The following is a 22,245-nucleotide window of genomic DNA, read 5'->3' as shown; positions in this document are numbered from 1 at the left end:
CAAGAATGCAGCATGGATAAGACGTAAGGAAGAATGATGAGAAAAGCATTGCACATATTGTAGCTCTTGGATGGCTGTCAAAACCAGCAAAGATCAGTGTTGTGGGACTGGCTCTATATGTCTCTTTGAGATTTCATGGCATACTGCTGCGGCTGGTGGTGGCTACTTTCTTATAACGTAAAATTACCCAAAGGATATTTTCAGCATCAACTCACGTGCAACACAGCCATTTTTGTGTAGTAATTATACTGAGACCTAAGAAAACCTAAGAGATGCTAACATGTTCAGAGCAGAAAAGCAACAATGAAGAAAGGCTCCTTGAAGATTCACTTAACAAAGTTCCACACTGCTAGTGTTGCAATATTGCTCCTGTGGCAACCCAGAGACCCCATTTCACCAAACAAAAAATTCCCCATAATATATTCCTTAGAAGACTGTTCTATGTTCTTCCACTCTGCACACCTGCTTGTTGCAGCGTATAATGAGGGACTTCACCACAATACTCACCGTCTGTTATTCCCTCCCTACGATAAGGCAAGGCGGGTTGGTCCAACCGTCCTCCCTTGTGTTTTTTAGTTGGCCTCGGCCTCTGACTCTGATTGACAGCTGCACTGGTGTTGCTGTCAGTAGAGAAAGGACTGCTCGGCCGAGGTCTCTGAGAGGAAGGATATACTTTGCCTAAAAAAATAAGAGAAACCAGATGAAAAAAAATGTTATTATCTTGAAATGGACTGTTCTATTAATGTCTGTTCTGAAACGTTAAATCTGGTCTAATTCTCAGAGGCAAACAAGTATCCCTTTGCGGTATCCACTGATGACAACTGCTGTAAGACACACCAGAACAAGTGAAGTGAAAAACTTGGCATTCTTTTGCCCTCAACTTTTATAATTAAAATCATTCCATCTGTTGTGATAAAACTACTGTATGCCATATAACTCCTACCTGCTCTGTGTGCTGAACAGATGTATCACAACAATTCCTCAGCCTTGAGCTGGGAAGGAAAACAGTTCTGCAATCATACTAGATTTATCTCCTCCTGCCTTCCACCTTCATGTTTGCTGAGCCAGATTCTCATTTTACAGGCTCCCATATGCACTGTATATCTGGAATAACTCCAGTGAGATAAACATAACTGATTTTGCAAGCTATGTAGCAGTGCAGGTTTGTATACTTGAGGGCCCTTTTTTTCCTCAAAAAAATAAAAACTGGAGTATATTTAAATGCTATAATTTTCCTGATAGTTTTCATTATTTTTAAGTGTTAAAAAATACCCCACCCTAATGTATTCTGATTGAATTTATTGCTCATATATATATATATATATATGAGAGAGAAACTAATCAAGCTACGTGATTTCTCTTTAAAAAAATAACTTTGATGCTGTTCTCTGGAGCACATGATTAAAGGAACCACAGGAGCACAGTTCACTTACTACATTCACTTCCTCTTATTTTGATATTTTTATTCAGTTAATCCAGCTACATCTGTAGCTATCTGTTATGTCGTTCTTGCTTAAGTGTCTTTGGGGATGTTACCAGTTTAATTCATTTAGAACTGGTACATAAAGTTCTTACACATTTTAATCCGATCTGCAGTGGAAAATGGATAAGCCAGTCAGAATGTCTGCTCTGTCAGTGCTACTGTAGGCCCAAATATTGTAAGATTTGATGGAAAATGGCAAAATGGCCATTTGTTATTTTTCTGACCAGCTAGTAAGGAGCTTTTATATGTTCTAGTTAACTTTAAACCAGAGTCTACCCTGCTGTGAGTTATGTTTGCTAGTAAAACTTTGCAAGTGATATGCTTACTTCCAACATGCCACCACATACGACCTGATATGCCTAATTTGAAGTAACATGCTACCCACTGTACTGTTTGAAGTATTCACAGTGTGAAGAGGGCAAAATGAAAAGGAAAAAAAAAGGAGCTATAATCTAAGATGAAGTTTCACATTGATAACATATATGTTAGAATAACATCTCAGTATTTGACTTCAGAGACTTTCTGACTTGTATCAGGCTTGATTTTTGATCTTCTGACTGACGTGCACCCTGAGGAGGACACTGCTCTTAGGCAGGCTTGTTTCCCAGCTGCCTGTCACTGCCAACTATTGGAGGTTACCACATTTGAACCCCTCTAATTCTCTACCAAAATAAGCCAAACTGAAATTAAACAGTAACCTGTCTTATTTTAACTAAAATGGGTTACTGAACGCCCACCCAAGCAGCTAAATCTGGAGCTGGGAGAAAGCAGTAATACGCATTTGGAGCAAGGCTGGAAACATTTACCTGGCACAGCTGTAGCTGATGAACACAGACAAAATATTAATGTTTCATTAAAAAACAATTTCAAAAGCCCCAGACCACTACTGCAAAGAAAAATCAGACAGGGGGCTGAAGTGTTGTCCTAGATCACAGCACATTGCACAGATGTTTTGCAAAAATAAACTCACAACATGCAAGTGCAACTAGTGAGTGCTGGACAACGATTCTTCATGCTTACTCCCTTGACTGAAGAAATGTGATTATTCATTCAGAATGTTGGTTTGAAAATGAAATAGACACCAAACATTCTCTCTTTTATAAATGAATAGTGCTGACCTGAATCAGAGGTGGGATGAACACAAATGATGTGCAGGCTCCCAAAACACGTTATTCAATGCACCTAATAACTGATTACAGCATCTTGTATTTGTATGCAGCCCTTCCAGTAAGAATTGCTGAATAGTGTCAGACTCTCTGTAGCTGATTTAGAGACAAGGGTGAATCCACTAATTTCCCACAGGTGTTAAAAAGGAAAACTTCATGGCAAATCACACAATAGAAACTGGAATAAAAGTAGATGAGACATTTTGCACCTGGATTCACTAGTGCCTCATGATTGGCAATCAAACACAATCACGTGAGGCTACCAAGTTCAACTTAGCCTTTCATATCAGTGGGAATATTTCACAACTGTTCTGAACAGGTGAAAATACCTGTCCAGACTGCAAAGGAATAGAGTCAGGACTGCATCCAGAGCAATGAACAAAAGTAATACTGCTCCTTCTCCACTACAAGACATCATTTTGCACAATGGGGAGTTTGCTGTGGTGCAGCAGGTCCATTAACAGACCTGATTGATCCACACTACTCTAGGAGGTATCATATTGTAATGAAACTGCAGTTATTTCCATTTGCAGAGGCTTTTGAGAGGAAAAGATGGGAGGGCTATTTGTCTGTGGGGTTTTGTTGTTGGTGGTGGTTTTTTCTTCTTTTTTCCCCATCCATTTTGCCTGGTGTAACATTAAGAGAGTAAGAAACTAATAATTTCTGGATAATCTCTGGATACTTCATTGTATCCTGAACTCCAATAGTCTGTCCCAGGAATTACATGCAAGTACTCAGGGCAATTGTGATGTAATTAAGCTAGTAAAATATAACTGACATGAGGGCTCTCATCCTTTCCTTGTAGTTTCCATTTACCTAGCTATAATAAGAAATTATACTTATTTGAAAGGGCATGTACACTTGGATGCCCATTTATTTTTGTTTGGTGTCTGTTTGTTGTAGAAACTGTACTTCTTAATGTCTTAATGTCAAACAACATTAACTTTGGGTGAATCTTTGCCTCAGCTTTACCGAGGCCAAGAACAACAGGAAAAAAACACCAAATCAAACCAAACCACTACAAAACAAACCAAAACAAGCAAAAAACAACAACAAACCATACCAGAAGAACAAAAAAACTGTCCCAAAACATTGGGAACAATCTGCTGGTTTCACTCAAGACTGCTTAGGAGATTCTTCAAGCAAACCAGTAAATTTTAAATTAGATTTTGGTCAAATGTGGCCATAGTAGGTCAGTGAAGGCCTACATTAGTTTTTCTTTTGTATTGCTTTGGGTTTTTTTTTCAAATTATGAGATAGAGTTACTCAGTCAATTTCCACTAGTATAAGAAGCAAATGAGGGCTTTAACTACTTTTAACAATGAAATAACTATCTTTTAAGGATGATGGTGGGACTAAGGATGATGATGTCCCACCAAAGTCAACGGCAAAAGTCCCAGTCATTTGAGGAAAGCTGTATCTGTTCACCCTGTAGCTTGTCAGCAACACAGGACTTTGCCAATGATTTCTAGCTTCATTCCTAACATTCCTTAAAGGCGGTGTTTGCCATGAAGTGACTGCATGAAGAAAGCTGGCAGCTTTCAGCCCTAGAATGTAGAGACATTTCTTACAAGTGCACATATTTTACTTAAGGATAGACATCATAGCAGACTAATAGCAAAAAGTTTTAAGTGATAGGGATGTTATGGAAACTGTGGGCTGGAACTGGCTGAGAAAGTATAACAAAATCATACTAGCTAATCTTAATTACCTAAATAATTAGTTTTGACAAAACTAAGCAAATGTAAATACTTCTTTTTCCCCCAGAATATTTAAGAATAATTTTTCCTTTCCCCCCTTCCCCCCATAAACAAAACATATGGTGCTTTGAAAACATGAACCAAATGTACTTTTCATTAACTCATTTTAGAACATTGGCTGTTTCCAAAATAAACAGTCACTTTGCATTTGTTACATTTAAGTTAGCAGATTCAGTTGGCATAAATAAAATGTAATTTGATCAAGATATATTAATTTCTTGAATTATATAGTTTTAAATCAGTTACTAATAAAGCTTTTAAACAGTTTGTATTGTTAACAATAAAAGCACATCAATTCACCCCATGCTTAGGAAAAACTTCACAGTAGAATACATTTTTGCAAGAAGAGATGCAACAGAAGAGCAGGGATGGAGATAATAGTTTAGTTTAATCATGATGTTCATCACTGTAAATGCAAATGATTGTGAGGAGATTTTGAAAACAATGAAATCAAAGACTGCATGGCAGAATTAGTGGTCCCTTCACTGAAATATTAAATGAAGCATATGTCAGTAAATCTACAGCAGAGTCAGCACAAAGGGAAACTGCAGCAGACCGAAGGTGCAGATTAAAAGCTTGTGCTATTCACTACTTCAAATCACTAACAAAACCCCATAATGCAAAGTTTCATTTAAAATATACAACAACAATATCTCCATCCGCCTTATTCCATGCATGTTAGACAAGAATGAGACGCAAAATCACTGAGAAGAAGAGAATAGGCAGAGACACCCTTCATGCAGAAAGCATCAACTTTGAATCTACAAACCTGTTCTTGTCAGGCTGGTTCCATCCAGCCTAAAACCAGCTTTATCTGCTGCTGCAACCAGTGCTTGTGCAAAACTGCCGCTGGTAAAGATCGAGTCATCTGAGGAGCTACCTACACTAGATCTATGACTAGAAAAGTTACGGTCCTCATCAGACGCAGAACCCCATCCATTTACCATTGAACCTAAAAACAAATGTAGGGCTGTATTGAGTTGTGCACATTTATATTTTTTGACCATCTCAAGTTTAAAGACCCACTTAACATGCCCTTTCTCAACAGGAAACCCAGAATTCATTTGACAGAACTTGATACAAAAGAGCAGCATTCATTTAACCCTAGCCCTTAAAGAAACACTTAATATGTCCTTGCACGACAGGAAAACCAGAGTTTATTTGATAGAACTTCATGTAAGAGAGTACTACCAAAGCTAAGAGGAATTTCATTCATAGCTTGCTCCGTGTTGCTTTGATCCTGTAAAAAAGGTTACACAAATTCTTTACAAATGTGAAATGTTTATAACAAATGTTTTGGAAGTTAATACATTTTCCCTGAAATTGCAATGCATGTGATTTCTTTTAAAGTTTGTTTTTTAACCTGACTTATTATAAATTGGCATCCAGTTTGGCATTTGCAAAATGAAACCTTAATTTAGGACAGCACAAGTATGTGTCTTGCTAGGTATGGCTGAAGTTAGACATGGGCTTCAAGAGCTAATCCTGAACAGGACTGGTATTATGTAGTTTTCACGTTCAAAACTTTAAGAGAGATGATCAACTTTAATGGCCTGAAGAAAGCTGACCTACGGTAGTTCATTCTAGTGGATTAAAGTGAAAGAAAGAAAGAAAGAAAAGAAAGAAAAGAAAGAAAAGAAAATAAAATAAAAGAAAGAAAGAAAGAAAGAAAGAAAGAAAGAAAGAAAGAAAGAAAGAAAGAAAGAAAGAAAGAAAGAAAGAAAGAAAGGGAGGGAAAGAAAGAAGGAAAGAAAGAAAGAAAGGGAAAGAAAGAAGGAAAGAAAGAAAGAAAGCAAAAGAAAAAAGCAAAAGAAAGAAAGAAAGAAAAAGGAAGGAAGGAAGGAAGGAAGGAAGGAAGAAAAAGGAAGGAAGGAAGAAAAAGGAAGGAAGGAAGAAAAAGGAAGGAAGAAAGAAAGAAAGAAAGAAAGAAAAAAGAAAGAAAAGAAAGAAAGAAAGAAAAAGAAAGAAAGAAAGAAAGAAAGAAAGAAAGAAAATTAACATTCAAAAGCAGAGCAAATATAGACTCCAATTTAATGCGTCAGTCACAATATAGACTCCAATTTAATGAGTCAGTCACAAATCCTGGCCTCACAGTATCTCCCATCTATGGATTACCACTGCTTCAGGAGAGGAAAGTGATAATAACATCTTAAAATTGCAGTCATAAACCCAGATAATAGGAAAAGCACATGCAAGAAACACAGAAATCTTAATGTAACTCAACTGTAAAGAGCAAAATAGTGAAGGAAGGATACATGTTATTTGCTCTTCATTTATAATTTCTTTTCCAGTGGATGAAGCATTGATCAGCTATGCAACGTGTCAGTATGCTGTATTTTCATAAGCTATTGCTCAGTTCAGATTTTTTTCAAAGTAATGAAGTTCTGTTTCTTTTGTGTGTTCAGATGGAGCTGACAGTGTCCTGTCCTTCTGAAAATTCTGCACTATGCAATGGAGCAGCAGGCAAAGGAAACTTGGCTAATTAGCTACCAAGTCCAGCTGAGGTACAGAATCACAGATTGTATTGGGTTGGAAGGGACCCTCAAAGGTCATCCTGTTCAACCCCCCTGCAGTTAGGAGGGACACCTCCAACTAGATCAGGTTTCTCAGGGCCATTTTGAGTCTGATCTTTTTCTTCAGAAACAGGGCCTCAAACACATCCCTGGGTAACCTGTTCTGGTATTTTACCACTCTCATTGCAAAGAACTTTATCCTTATGTTCAACCTAAATCTACCCTGCTTCAGTTTAAAACCACTGGCCCTCATCCTATCACTCCAAGCCTTCTAAAAAGTTCTTCCCCAGCCTTTCTGTAGGTCCCCTTCAGATCTTAAAATGTAGTTATAAGATCTCCCCAGAGCCTTTTCTTCTCCAGGCTGGGAGCCCCAGTTCTTTCAGCCTGTCTTCACAGGAGAGGGGCTTCAGTCCTCTAATCATTTTGGTGACCCTCCTCTGGACCTGCTCCAGAATGTCTATGTTTCCCACACGCTGGGGGCTCCAGAGCTGGACACAGTACTCTAGGTGAGGTTTCAACACAGCAGAATCACCTCACTTGATCTGCTGGCTACACTTCTTTTGATGCAGCCCAGGATGTGATTTGCCTTCTGGGCTGCCAAGTGTGCATTATTGGCTCATGTCTAGCTTCTTGCCCACCAGCACCTTTTGTGCTGGGCTGCTCTCAATTTCATTGTTCTCTAGCCTGTATTGATATGCAGTGTTGCCCCAACCAGACTGCTTTTGGGACCTGCTCTGCTGTGTGGCATTGCATTGTGCTGTGTACACTGACATATGTGCTGTTCTGAGACAGAACAGGTACCTTTCTGGGAACACCTGCTTTTTTAGAAACAGTGGCATGCATATGTTGAAAAAGAAATAAGCCCAGTGAAGCTGTGAGAATCTTCAGAGAACTGTTTTTCAAAGACATGAGGATACATGGAAAGATACATCATGGCCATGACAACTCCTCAGTCAGCACAGCTCAGTTTATGTAAATGTACATGAGATGTGTAGCCATGCAAGTCATGTTCTTCACAGCCTTTTTTTCTTCAATGCATGCTAAAGAAAGTGTTCCTGTATTCAGCATGGTTAATGAGTAAATCAATAATGACCGGCTTATTAGTACCAAACTGATAGGCTAATTAACTAATGATGGTGTCAAATACTAAAAACATCCTGCAAAGATAAGTCATGAGTACACTAAATGAACACTGGAATTTAGTCAGTAGTATGCTGCATCACAAACCCCAAGATCAACGGATTCTTTTGTGATACTGCAGTCACCAAACTTTTTAATGTCAGCCAAGTGGCAGGCTGTAATAACAGAAGTCCATGTACTCCTAAGATACAAGAAAAGAAACTGAAGAGGTCCATGGAGGTCTGACAGGCAGAAAGTGTGTTAAGTGCAACAGGGAGTGACAAGAGTTTGATTCTGCTTGCCAAGAGCACACATAAAATTGTTATTTTCCAAACAGACTCGACCCGAAGCAGACAGATGTAAGGAAGCCTAGATAACAGCAAGGGAAGGCTGAAACTGAATTTCCTTTGAGAAGATAGTTTCTGAACTAACAATCAAAGTGCACTAGGACATTATAGTGAATGGAGAGTAAAAAGGCCTACCAACAGTTACTGATGATGTATGAAAAGAGATACTACAGATAAAACACTTCATGATGATATAAGATTAAATGCTGTAGCTGAGGGCATTTTCAAACAATTGCTTATCAACATATTCTGCCAGGCATGTAAGAACAAGCTGAAACACAAAACTATAACTAGACCTACAGATATCAGAGGACAATAATAGGGTGCTAAAAATTTAATATGTATTTTACTACCTTCAGGGCTTGAGGGTTTTACATGATACATTCTATTCCACACAGCAACATATAAAAACGTAGTGTACCAAATAGGTAGGGTTTTCAGTATCATAGGCACAAGACTATGGATGTTTTAAAGGAGCTTGGGTTTAAATTTCCATTTGCTCACATTGCTCTCTTCATTTGCTAACCAGTCACTCAGCTGTTACACACTGTATAATATGATAAGCTGGATGAGACACTCTCAGTGTTTGTCTAATAAAAGTTGCTATTTTTCTACCACTCACAGACATGCTGGGAGTCCCTAACTCTAGCTAAATTTTAATTATTAGTAGAGAGCTGTTATCAGACTGCCTATTTTTCAGGCTAACCCTATAGGGAACCCAGCTTCCTGGATTCCTCTGCCTTCCATGGACAGCAAGCATTAGCAAGGCACTCTGTGACTGAGTGCACTCTGCCCATGGATCACTTCCCATTCCCCTCTCCTCCAGCAGGAAGGGACCACCAGTCAGACTAGAAGCATATCTCAATTCTCACAGCAGTGTGAGCTTTCCTGAGAGCTCAACACGGTTGAAAAGTAAACCAAATAATGCCCCCATCTGAAACACTTCACTCGGCTCTGGAGCCCCAGCATAAGACAGACATGGACCTGTTCAAATGGGTTCAGGGGAGGGACACAAAAATCGTTTGAGGGCTGGAACACCTCTTCTGTGAGGAAAGGCTGAGAGTTTGTGTTGTTTATCTCGGAGAATAAGGGGCTCTGGAGATATCTTACTGCAGCCTTTCAATACTTAAAAGGGGATTACAAGAAAGATGGAGAAAGACATTTTACCAATGGCTGTAGTGCTAGGACAAAATACAATGGTTTTAAGTTGAAAAATGGTAAGTTTAGACTGGATATAAGGAAGATATTTTTTACAATGAGGGTGATGCTGCACTGAAACAGGTGGCCTCAAGAAGCTGTGCACGCTCCATCACTGGAAGTACTCAGAGGTTACACAAGGCTTTGATCAACCTGGTCCCTGTGGGACATGGCCAGAGGGGTTGGATTAGAATACATAGAATACATAGAATAAACCAGGTTGGAAGAGACCTTCAAGATCATCGCATCCAACCCATCAACCAATCCAACACCACCCAAACATCTAACCCACGGCTGTCCAACTCCAACCACTCTGTGAATCAGTGATTCAATGAACCTTTTGGTTGCTGGAAGCAAAGGCAAAACTCTTTATAAGTGCTGAAGTCAGCAAGCCATCATGAGCCATACAGAGCACCCACAGCAGTGAAAGGTGAAATCTGATCATTGTATCTGACTGGTTCCTGAGCTATTCAGTTTCCCTGCATAAACAACTTTTCCACCACCAAAATGTGCAGCAGTAACACTCTGGGTTGCTTTGCCCCCCCAGAGGTGTGGACGTTGCCCAGAAGGCATGGGAGTGATGGAGCTCAGCCCAAGCACCTCAGGCCACCAGGCAGCTGCAGTAACACAGTACACATGGTGACTGCTTGTTTAAAGGCATCCACTGGCCCCTTGGTTTCCAAATCAGATGCACATTTGTCTTTCCCTGAATAAAGGCAGAATAAGAGATGCTGACATCCCTTTGAGATCAACAGTGCATCTTGAAATGGAATGAAACAGGCTTTTAGTGTCTCCTTTACATGCAGCTCACTACATGTTTTCCAAGAGCACATTTGAGTTTTTATGCTTTCTGGCAACTGTAAATTTTACTCTTGCTGACAGCAGCAGTAAATGCTTTATGCAGAACAAAATCAACTCTGTGAAAAGTTGAACTCTGTTTTCTTGTTCCATAAAATATCTCTTTGGTGCTAATTCAAATAGAAACTTTTTGCTCTCGGGGTGAATAGAGGTGCTAGCTTCTAGTAGACTGCATGCTGGAGCTTTTAGCTGCATTTTTCAGACAATAAAGATGTTATTTGCAAATTGCAAAGTTATTGTACTCTTTCTGAAAAAAAAATAAAAAATCTAGTGCAGTTGTGAAGTAAAAGCTGCTCACAAAAATGCTAACACTTTGCTAAGTTCCATTAGATACTTTTCTGTATGTAACACTGGCATGCTTAAAGTTCACACATTATGTCACTGGGACTTTGTATGTGTATGCCTATGTGCTTTCCTTTACAAGTCCATTAAAAACACATGATAATATTAAACCCCTGCTCCTGTGCAGGTTTCTTGATGGCACTCAGCTAGACTGCTTAGGTTGGTGAACTATGGATGAAGTCTCAGCTACCTGAAGGGAGGTTGTAGCCAGGAGGGGGTTCGTCTCTTCTCCCAGGCAACCAGCACCAGAACAAGAGGACACAGTCTCAAGCTGCACTAGGGGAAGTTTAGGCTTGAGGTGAGGAGAAAGTTCTTCACAGAGAGAGCTGTTAGCCATTGGAATGGGCTGCCCAGGGAGGTGGTGGAGTCACCATCCCTGGAGGTGTTCAAGAAGGGATTGGACATGGCACTTGGTGCCATGGTTTAGTAGTCATGAGGTGTTGGCTGACAGGTTGGACTTGATGATCTTTGAGGTCTTTTCCAACCTTATTGATTCTATGATGCTTCAGCAAAAAGTAGTTACACAATTCCTTTAGTATTTGTACAGGAGAAAGACGTTATCCTCTTTGGGATATATTTGACTGCTGTCATGATAAAAAAGACTGTCCACCGATTTTGGTGGAAGTGATGGAATAAAAGGGGCAATAGCAATCGGACCATTAAAATAAGAAAGAATAATAGAAAGGGATGAGTGTAGATTCTGAGTATGATCACAGTTCAAAAATTAGACCTGTGTTTATATTTTTCATTATACTTTGCTGAACTTGCTCAAATATTTAATATCACACTCGAAATAAACCCTTAAGTTTTAAAATGTTTGTTTTGGAGCAGCAAGAGCTATATAAAAGGAGGTAAAAATCATACATACATATTTGCCACTTCACAGGTCCAATCTTAATTAATGTCCTTCACAAACATTTAATGAAAAATGAATTTATGTCACTTATCCAGATTTATTTGTGTTCACATTTTCAATCCTTCTAGATTTTTTTTGGTTTCCATATTGCTGAAAGGCACAAAAATTTCTCAAATTTATTCAAGCTGTTAGAAAAGAAATGCACACAGAACATTAAGTAGTTGCTCAAATGTTGCTGAGCAGTAAAATACTATGATAAAGTGGCATCTTGCTGTGTCTCTATTACTTCTTCAGCACTAAAATTAATTTATGATCAGTCATCAATTCATTTACATGTCGTTTTATGCTAAATCCATCGCTGCTGATGAATGCATATCCCTAGATCCATTAAGCTAAAGTCTGTGCTTTACAGTATGACCCTGCTAATTGTTGCATTACCATTTTTATGAGATACAAAAAGTAGCAGTTTCCTATTTTCTGAGCACATATTGAATCCATGAAACACGTTCTTCCTATTAAATGCAATCTGTCAATCTGTTTATAAAATAGAATCTTTTGCAATAGGTATCCCAAAGCAAATCAATATAAACATTGCACTCTGCAATGGTAAAATATGGTTCATGAAAATGATTTTGTGTAATTGTACTTGGGTACAGCAAATGAACAACTACCATACAGACAGTTATCAGTGACTCTTTTCATCAAGACAGAAACATGACAAATAAGGGATTTTCTTCCCTGATGAGCTATACCACCTATGGAAACCTTTGTAATTTCAGATATATGTAATTATACTGAAAAACAAATTATTAACCATTTGCAGTGGTACTGTTTATGAGAATATCTCTCTCTCTCTGCTTATATCAGTTTCTATCAGTTAGGTACAAAAGGTTCTAATTTCCATGCTGGTTAATGGGTGTATCTTTGCCTTCAGCCAGAATGACCAGGACTCAAGATAAAAGAAGCTCTCCCTACCAGCTTCATTAGTGGTGCAGCAGGAGAGGAAAATAAGTAGAGGGTGAACAAAATCCCCAGACCACAATAGTGTGGTGAGCAAAACTAGCATCATTCATAATGATGTCACTGAGAAGCAAATTAATTTCTTAAACAGTCATCATATGAAATTGATTAATTCTATTACACTAAAATACTATAACAGACTCTGCATGCCATAACTCTGGACAGCAATTCATTATAAAGGCAAACATTAAACATAAGCAAAAAAAAAACAACCCAACCTAAAAACCCAGTGTGTCTCTGAAAGCAAAAAAAAAAAAACCCAACCCCTAAATAACTGTGAATTAAAACTCAAGACAGCAGAAGATTTACAGCTGCTTTTCAGTTGTTGCTTTTTTTTCCCTTTTCTTTATTTTTTTAATATATAATTAGAATCGGTAACTTGGGATGCTAACAAACCCTGAATGGTTTGGGAATGAAGCAGGACTTTGGCTTTAAGTTTATATTCCCTTCCACGAATGTTCAGATCTAAACCTCCCTCCTCGAGTTTCCTTTGTAATCTCTGGAAAATGTTAAGCTACAGATACTGTGCAATACTTTCTTTTCACTGTATTGTAGATGTCAACATTATGTCTCTGCCACCCGCAAGGAGAAAAACTTAATGGCGCAGATTAAATCCTTGTCTGACTCTTCAGTTAGCTGGAACTAAAACGCAGGGGCCTGGAAGACAACCTGACTTTTAAACAATTTGAAGGAGTAACATGGTAGTTTCAGAGCAATTTAGCAGTTTGAGCTGTGCTCATACAGCATCAGCGTTTCTCCTCAGAGAGTCTCACATTTGGCATTGGATGGAAACCTCAGTCTTAGCTCAGCCATAAAGAACAAAGTACTGTTTCACCCCGAGAGTATCTTCAAGTCATTGCTGAGGTATGGTAACAGTACAGGGTTAGGAAACTTGCCCTGCTCACCATACAGACACCCTAGATGAAAGAAATCTGGGCCAAGGGTGGACAACTTAGATTTCTCACAAACACTGAACTCACAGGGCGCACTTCAATGCGAATAGAAATATTGCTTCAGCTGGATCAGTTGTTCTTATTTAACTCCATTTAAAAAAGTAATGGTAAAAGTAGTGAAAATATGGTGGCATATAAATTCCTGGGAAAACACTGGTTTAAGGCACCAAAAGCTCTGTGAAAAGAAGGAGCTTATATATTCTCAGTGTATGGAGAAAGAACCTTGTTGCTCTACAGTGTTCTAGAAGCACCCAAATTAAAAAATGAGAAACAAATTAGAAATCATTAATACAGTGTTTTATACCCTCCTTAACCATAGTAAAAGCAGTCTAGAAGAGTTAGCAGAAACAGATACACAAAACCTAAAGTTTTCTTTTGAAGCAGTTCTCCCAAGTAGAATAAGCTATATCCTTTCACCTCCAGCAAGATACAAGCTCAAAACAAACTCTTGGAAAATGGAGGCTTTACCCATATAGTAACTGCAGAAAAAAAGTAGGTTTGTTATTTAGAGAGTTTGTTATTTTACAGATCATTGAGGCTAACACATGGGTATATTTTTATGACTATAGTTCTGTAATTATTTTAAGTCAGTCTAAGTGTTGGCTATATACAATAAGGACTCCATCATTTTTCTTCCAGCTGTACATTCCCTTCCTGCAGTGCTGGCAAACACCTTAACATGTGGTGGACTAGACCAAGGAACAGATCCAGCTAGTAATTAAACCAGCTAAAGAAAAAGCCAAAGAAAAACCTTCATTTTCATCTGTATGAGACCACATCAAGATAACGGTGATGAGTGGGGCTGCATTTAGATCACCTTAAGTACACTCCCAGAATACATTACCAGGTTCTGACCTATTTCTTCAAAAAAAACCAACCCCAAAAACGAAAACCAAGAAGTTTTTAACAGTCTAATAACAAAACACTCTAATAATTAAACAAAATGTGCAACCATTATAATAAACTTGGGTATTATTGATAAAACAATACATTCCAATGAGCACAGAAGTCTACAACTTGAAGAAGAAATGCAGCTATTCCTCACTTTGTGCTTGGTGGACTGGTCCACAATATTAGGTGTAGATGCAAGTGTGGAAAACATTCATTGTCTGATTTACGGATGTATCAACACTGACATGTTCCTACATACCAAATAGAAAATGTATAGCAAACTGATATTTTTTTTTAATTTATTGCTGTATTACCAGTGCAAAACTCTGACTGCATGCTGAATGGAAAGGCTTCTGAGCCATTAGAAAGATATGTAGAAATATGCAGAATTGTAGCCTGAAGGAGATTACACTAGAAAGTCAAGAAAAGTGACTTAACATACTCATGCACTAATAAGTTAACCTTATCAATTCAGGGATTTAAACTTTAACTCTATGGCCCTCACTTTATCTGGATTTCAAATTGCAGCAGCAGAGAGAGAATTCTTAAATCTTAATTAGATTGGCAAGCAGTCTGGCCCCTGGGTGAAGGAAAACCTGGAAAGTGGGATTAAGGCACACCCTATTTAATTCAAGAAGGGAAAAGGAAGAAAATTATAGGTATTGATGCTCTGTCACTGCCATATTCCTGCAGTCTTCTCGTAATAACAATGTTTAAGTAAGGGTGAAAAGTCCTTGGAATTTCAAACATCAAGAATGATGAGGTGAAATTCAGCAGTGCTATGGTAAATTGTAGTGAGCAAACCTCCCTTAAAATATAACTAACAATCAGTGGTTTTACACTAGAATCAAAGACTGAAGAAGTCTTCATGAGCTATGAACGCTGTGTACATTTGGGTCTCCTGTACAGCTGTACACTATGGGTACAGCATATCTTATAGAGACTCAAGCTCAACCTAGAAGGAATTATTCTTACAAAAAGTACATCCATATAGTACCTATATGATTAAAAAAAATTCTTTCACTGCCCTACATTTTATCAATAGTGATTTTTACTCATTAGGATTCTGTGCATTAGTTTAATGTAGCTTTCTAGGTCCCCTTTGATGATACATATTGTAACATTCCAAGGCATGTAAAGGGCAAGAAACAGTGAAGGAAGGCATGTCAGAATAATTAAATACCTTCATTGAAAGGAAACAATTACTAAATTCAGCAAGCAGCTTCAAAATGCACATTTTCCTACAGAAATGCACTTACAAATAAATCCTGTGCTGATCCAACTTAGTTATTCTGAAGTTTCTAGCATCCATGTGCTCATCTGTGAAAGCATTTACCAACAACAACATCTAAAAAAGCTTTCAGATAACATTTTCATGCTGCTTCTGATGTATGAAATATATATTCCTAAGCCACGGTCTTCCCCCTCCTTTTAATGTAGCTAGCTCGCTTCTCCAGTAGAGTGAACTTTTCATGAAAGCTAGGATATAATTGAGTTTTCTTTCAAGTCTTTAAAGCTTTTTAAAATTCATGACTTTTCTTATCATTTCACAGCAAAGCAAAGTATTTTCAAATCCTTCTTTTAGTGTTTAATATTAACACATTCTAAATGTTAGAGAAATAGAGTGGAATAAATTTTCACTTAGGAAGTGTTTGACTGATGATGTATTTTATTGCTAGGAATATGCTGATGTCACTATTCAGTGCATTTGGTTACCTGTCACAGAGCTGTCCAAATTGTCCATACTGGAGCCTGGAGTATGCTCTAGACCTCTTAGTGGCCTACTGATTTCTACAGTTTCTTCTTCAATATCGTCCTCATCATCCTCATCATCTGGAACATCTGTTTCCAAATCTGAAATAAGGTTTCCAGATACATATCCTAGGGGTGGAACTGGAGCCTGAGGAGGTTGTGTATTGCTTTGGATGTGCCTACATAAACAAAAAGGAAAATGTCATCAGAATAGATATCTCATGGTCAGTAGAAATCGATTTACATGAAGAAAAGTCAGTTCAGTTATACACCACAGTTTCTAATACCACAGTACCTGCACACTTTCCAGTCTTAAATATACTTCTGGTCCTGTGAGATAGGGAAGGTCAAGACTGCCCTTATAGAGATGAGGAGCACTGCACATTTACAATGCAAATCAGTTAGGAAGTCCATGGTAAAGCATAATTCTGAATCTCAGCTTAGCATATAAAAATGTCACCCAATACTCCACCTTGCAAATCACATGTTGAACCAAAATTAGTTTTCACTTCTGCTTAAACAGACTCAGTGTACTGAAGTAGAAGTCATGCTAAAGAGGAGGAAATGACCAGCAGAGCAGAAGAAATTTTCAATTCAATTCAATGCTGTTCAATGCTGTTCAATGTTATTCAATTCAATTCTTTTCTATTCAATTCTATGTAGTTTAATTGATTTAATTGCAGCAGTATTAGGATGTGCATGTGTGAAATTACTACATGCAGCAATTACAATTAAAAAAAGAAAAACCATGCCAAAAAATCACCCACAGGATAGCTAAATAGCCAAAGGCAAGCATGAGGCTTGGAGCTTCATTTGTATGGTCTCTGAAAGGCTGGAGGGGCAAAGAACAACTATCAGCATTCTCCACAGCACTAAAAGTACACAGTGAGCTGTGCCAGGGGACCCAGGTCTGACTGACCTTGGTGTAAGAGCACGTATCATGCTTGAAATTACTAACTTAAGCACACAGGAAACCCTGAGTGGCTGTGCAAGAGGTGCTGTGGACCTGATCCGAATCAGCAGTGCTTTGGGTGGGATCCAGAATTCTGTTGGTCTCTTGCCTGGACATTAGCATAACAGAAAAAAATTAGAGCTGCTACCTGTTTTGTTTTCTAGCTCTAATGAGCTGTACTACTGCCTGTACTTGCTAAGTGCAGTGGTTCTCTTTATTCAAAGAGCTTTACTTTTTTTTTTTTTGCCTTTTTTTTTTTTCAAATGTAAACCAACCCAACCTAAGAATGCCACAGTAAAGGTTATGTCACTGGAATCTCTCTCCACTTTGGTGTAGGGTTTAACTTGATGCTTATTCTGAAGCTTCTTTGCAGAAAAAAATTGCTTCCCTTCTAATATATGACCTGCCAAGACACCAGGTTCTTATCTATGCAGAGCAAAAAACATTGCACTAAAGGGCACTACCATCTAACTAACCCTCAATAAACAGTGTGATTAGCTCCCAATCAAGCAAAATACTCAAATAAGTGCTTAATGCTAAGCATGTGATAGAACAATTGAAGTCAATTTCTCTTGTACTTGTAGTTAAGCAGTGATTTCCTGGATCAAGGCTGTAATCATTATGTACTTTCCCAATAATCTCTAATGTGTTCTTTCTTAAATTTTTGGTTGGCTGGTTTCCATATATCTCTTCTGTTACTCCTACAGTAACCTATCTGACAGGACTCCATGCTCCTGGATAGATGAACTTTGTGAGAGCGAGGCTGAGAGAGTTGGGGTTGCTTAGCCTGGAGAAGAGGAGGCTCAAAGGAGACCTTATTACTCTCTACAGCTACCTGAAGGGAGGTTGTAGCCAGGTAGGGGTTGGTCTCTTCTCCCAGGCAACCAGCACCAGAACAAGAGGACACAGTCTTAAGCTGCACCAGGGGAGGTTTAGGCTGGATGTTAGGAAGAAGTTCTTCACAGCAAGAGTGATTGGCCATTGGAATGGGCTGCTCAGGGAGGTGGTGGAATCACCATCACTGGAGGTGTTTAGGAAGAGACTGGATGGGGTGCTTGGTGCCATAGTTTAGTTGATTAGATGGTGTTGGATGATAGGTTGGACTCGATGATCTCGAAGGTCTTTTCCAACCTGGTTAATTCTATTCTAATTCTAATTCTATTCCCATTCTAAGAAATCTTCTTTCCTAGTTAAGACAATAAGGAACTTTCCACTGACTCTGTACAGCATTTGCTGAACAGTATGCTACATGCCCAGTCAAACAATAGCAAAGCATTGAAGAATTGTCACTACTATTACAGAAATTGCTTGCATTTACAACCCTCAATATTTATCTCAAAGCCTGTTAAAAGGTCCTAGTATGAAAATAAAGGTTATCTCCTGGATATTTTTTCCAGAACTGCAGGTTCAACTACATTGACCTTATACAAGAGAGAAGTTAAAAGCTGTACATTCTTGCCTACATTATGAAAGTTTCCAATCAATTTTCTTTTCTCCAAAAAGGGAGCAAGACCTTTCCTGTCAGCTGTAAGAGGCTTTGCTACAGAGTCCTGCTACATTATCCTCCCACAGATTGGCACCCATGGTTTGTAGGGCGTAGAAAGTGTAACAGCTGCAAAATGCAGCAGTGACTGATGGTGCAGACAGGGTATGCATCTGTGTGCTGGCTCAGATGTCAGCTACCTTCAACAGGCCAGGTCTAGCTGCTGCCTGGGATTTGGGTCTGTCCCACAGGCAGGCCAGGGTCCTTGCTTGGCAGCGCAGCACTGCAGCAGGACCGAAGTACCCTGTTGATTGAGTGCAGATTGCAGACAAGCCTCGAGGCTTCGACACTGTCCAGGGAAAACAGCTGGCTTTGATTTGGCACCACCTGCCTACCTGCCTGATCTATTTATGGTAGCTCAAGCTGAATAACTTTGTGGCTTTATTTACCAGCAAAGAAAGGCTGCTCCTCTGCTGGCAGCATGCCATTCGGTAACTAGCTCTGCTCCTGTCCTCTGAGATTCGTGGCTTTGTCTGGATAGAAAAGTTGTAAAAGGACAACTGCTGCTTAGGGAACATCCAGAAAGCAACTGACCTTCACCATATCCCCATCCTGCTGCAGTTGACAAGTTCTTTTTCAGTCCCTGAAGAGATTGCTTCTGTTTGTTTTGCAAGGGAAATGTTACTGTGGTATTTGCTTGCTCTTCCTTTAAAGAGGCATAAAGCACTCTGAAACGCTAGATCCACTTTGTAAATACTAAAAATGCCCTGCTACAGGCTTTTCCATATGAATCACAAATTTCCATGGTATTTTAAACTACAGTCAGAGATGCAAATGCTTCATTCTCATGTGGTACAGGGTAAAAGCTGCTATAGTGCTATTTCAAATTACTATTATTTTTAATCAGAAATTTTGAATCTCATTGTTTTCAAAAATCCTGTAAAAAAGTGTATCTTTTGCTAGCCTGAGAAAAGAGCACTTTGAACTGCACAAAGTTTGAGTATGTGGGTGTTAACTACTTAGCTGAATCTATGCTAAACTCCAGAGGAATACTATTTATATGTGTTTTCAGCCAAGATTTAACATTACCAAGCATTATAATTTTACAAGCACCTATTAATGTTTAAGGCCTTCACACTGTAGATAGAGTTTTTGTATTTCTTTTTCCATTTTACTGACTTGGAAACATTACTGATATAGAACAATAGAACAAACCAGGTTGGAAGAGACCTTCAAGATCATCATGTCCAACCCATCAACCAATCCAACCCACCTAAACAACTAACCCATGGCACCAAGCACCCCATCAAGTCTCCTCCTGAAAACCTCCAATGATGGCAACTCTACCACCTCCCCAGGCAGCCCATTCCAATGGGCAATCACTGATCACAATATGTTGTTGAATACAGTCAATACTTGTGTTAGCAAAGAGCAAATTGTTTTGTGCTTTCATTTCCCAGACTGTACGTGCCCCCCTTCAAACATTTACCATGTCTGCTTTGCTATATCAAACTGGTAAGCCCTAGTTAATTCATCAAGGTGGGCTTGAAGCATTGGTTGCATCTCCTCTCGTGGAGAAGGTGTGAGGGTTGCAGTTGACTGTTGCCCAAAGGAGATCGCAGGTGATGAAGCTACTCCTCGGACAGGAGGTGTGGGAACACGATCATCATCTTCTTCAAGCTCATCCTCCATGCCCTGATGTAGGTAGGTCTGAACTGGCAAAGGTGGACACCAACCATCACTGTCGTATCTAAAATAAAAACCAAGTAAACTTAGTATATAACAAACCTGATCTCTGTGGTGCAGCAAAGGATTTCTGCTACATTTTGCATCCTCTTGCACAGTGTAAGCTTGAACATTTATTGAAAAGAAGGTTAAAATTACTTAGTCTCTTACTGAGTCTGTTTAATTTTTCCTACAATGGCTAAGCAACTTGAACAAGATGTGCAACAAAAAAAAAATTACTGATCACATTTGTTAATGGTCATTAGATAATATTATATCACAATCAATAACAAGAATGAACTAACTCAATTCCTGGATCATTAACCTAGGAGAACACATAAAAACCGGACCTATACATGAAAATAACTGAATTCTTAAAAGGTAGAGCGAGATTTACATAGTTGAACTTCTGCACTTCCTTACTCCTATCCTCCCCTTTATTTGTCTATAAATTATATGGTTTTATTGTGTAGCTTAAGTAAAAAGCTACACTTTCCACATAAATTTTGGCCTTTACACACTGCATATAGGTATCTACCGAGGTGTAGAATACATTAATGTTGCAGCAGCACTGACTCTAAGCATAGGCTATGTCACAGCACTAACTGGTAACACACATTAGCCACACGTTGACAGCTCTGCCAGCACTTCACCTTCTAACCAGTCTTTACTGGGACTCAGCTAGACAGTGTTAAATTTCTGGACCCTTGCCTAATGTAAATTAAAAGATAAATCAATACCAATTTTCAGTCTTATACCAAAGGTGTAAGATATGATTCTAAATCTGAACAGGGCTAGAAACAGAAGCTTTATATTCTATTAATAATTCTTATGCAATCTTTGCCAGCAATTCTGTGTCTTCTTGTCTTTGTCCTCTGACTTTTCAAGTCAGTGTTGTATTACAGTATCAACCCAGAACCACGACCCTTAGAGACACCAGCATTACCTAAGACACATATGCCCTGCTGAGTGTAGTCATTCCCCATGCATTATCCGCCACACAGTAATACCCTGTTCTCCCAATCTGAACACAACTTCAGCTCTGCAAGGCTCTGCTGATGATCACACTACTCAAATCTCAACATTGTCCACTCCTCCCATCTTCAAAACATCTGCAGTCCCTCGAGCATCTGCATACATTTCTTCTTGACTCCCAGTGTATTCCAGAATAGTTCAGTTTAGACAGCTCTTTTCAAAAGGCAATCAGACAACCAGCGCCTTCACTGGCAAACCATCTCAAAGGCCATTCCACGAGCATCATCTAAGTCCCTTTACCTTCTTTCCACCTCCAAGGACTGCTGACAAGGTACACCCCTTACAACTACAATACATGCAGGCAATGCACTGTTATACAATTAATTTCTTAAATGAGTTTAGAAATACTCCTTTAAGGCTTCTGATTTGGAAGGAAGGAATTACCAGTTTCCCAGAGAAAAATTAATCACTGCTAGTGTTCTCAAGTGTGAAGCTGTGTTACAAAAACGATGGGAACACTGAGACAGGGAAGTTTCAAAACTTACTTTAAGAACAGAACATTTCCTTTAAGCACAACACAAAGGTTTCTAAAATTAACTAAACTAATTCTTCCTTGTTTAAAAGTCTATACTCTGTATTTAAAAGCACATATTCAAGTTAGCTAAGCCAACTTGAATTAGTCATACAAAACTCTGTGGAAGAGGTATCTTGTAATTAGAGCAAATATCACTTTAACTCCACATCTAGATATGATAATATATAGATACAGAAACAATTTCTGTACAGAGGTGCAAATATATGCTGCATCTTAACACTTGTCATTGGGCTTTTGAGCAAGTGATCATTACCACTT

General features: G+C 38.7%; 1 protein-coding gene across 11 annotated transcripts in view; it reads right to left on the bottom strand.

Moving 5' to 3' along the window:
- ROBO2 (roundabout guidance receptor 2) overlaps positions 1 to 22,245 on the bottom strand; it is a 930,309-nt gene that overhangs the window by 15,358 nt on the left and 892,706 nt on the right. For 7 of the 11 annotated variants that reach the window (XM_054165756.1, XM_054165759.1, XM_054165758.1 and 4 more), the window contains 4 exons: positions 20,182 to 20,442; positions 16,222 to 16,436; positions 5,179 to 5,361; positions 508 to 678 (listed from right to left, as the gene is read on the bottom strand). In XM_054165756.1, coding sequence (XP_054021731.1) covers positions 508 to 678; positions 5,179 to 5,361; positions 16,222 to 16,436; positions 20,182 to 20,442 — 830 coding nt within the window. The remainder of the gene's footprint in view (positions 1 to 507; positions 679 to 5,178; positions 5,362 to 16,221; positions 16,437 to 20,181; positions 20,443 to 22,245) is intronic. The other 4 variants (XM_054165760.1, XM_054165763.1, XM_054165766.1 and 1 more) reach the window with 1 other exon arrangement.

The sequence above is a fragment of the Dryobates pubescens genome, chromosome 12 (genome assembly GCF_014839835.1).
Source record: "Dryobates pubescens isolate bDryPub1 chromosome 12, bDryPub1.pri, whole genome shotgun sequence".
Taxonomy (NCBI): Eukaryota; Metazoa; Chordata; class Aves; order Piciformes; family Picidae; genus Dryobates; species Dryobates pubescens.
The sequence above is the reverse complement of the archived record's forward strand: the minus strand, read 5'-3'. Positions and strand labels throughout refer to the sequence as shown.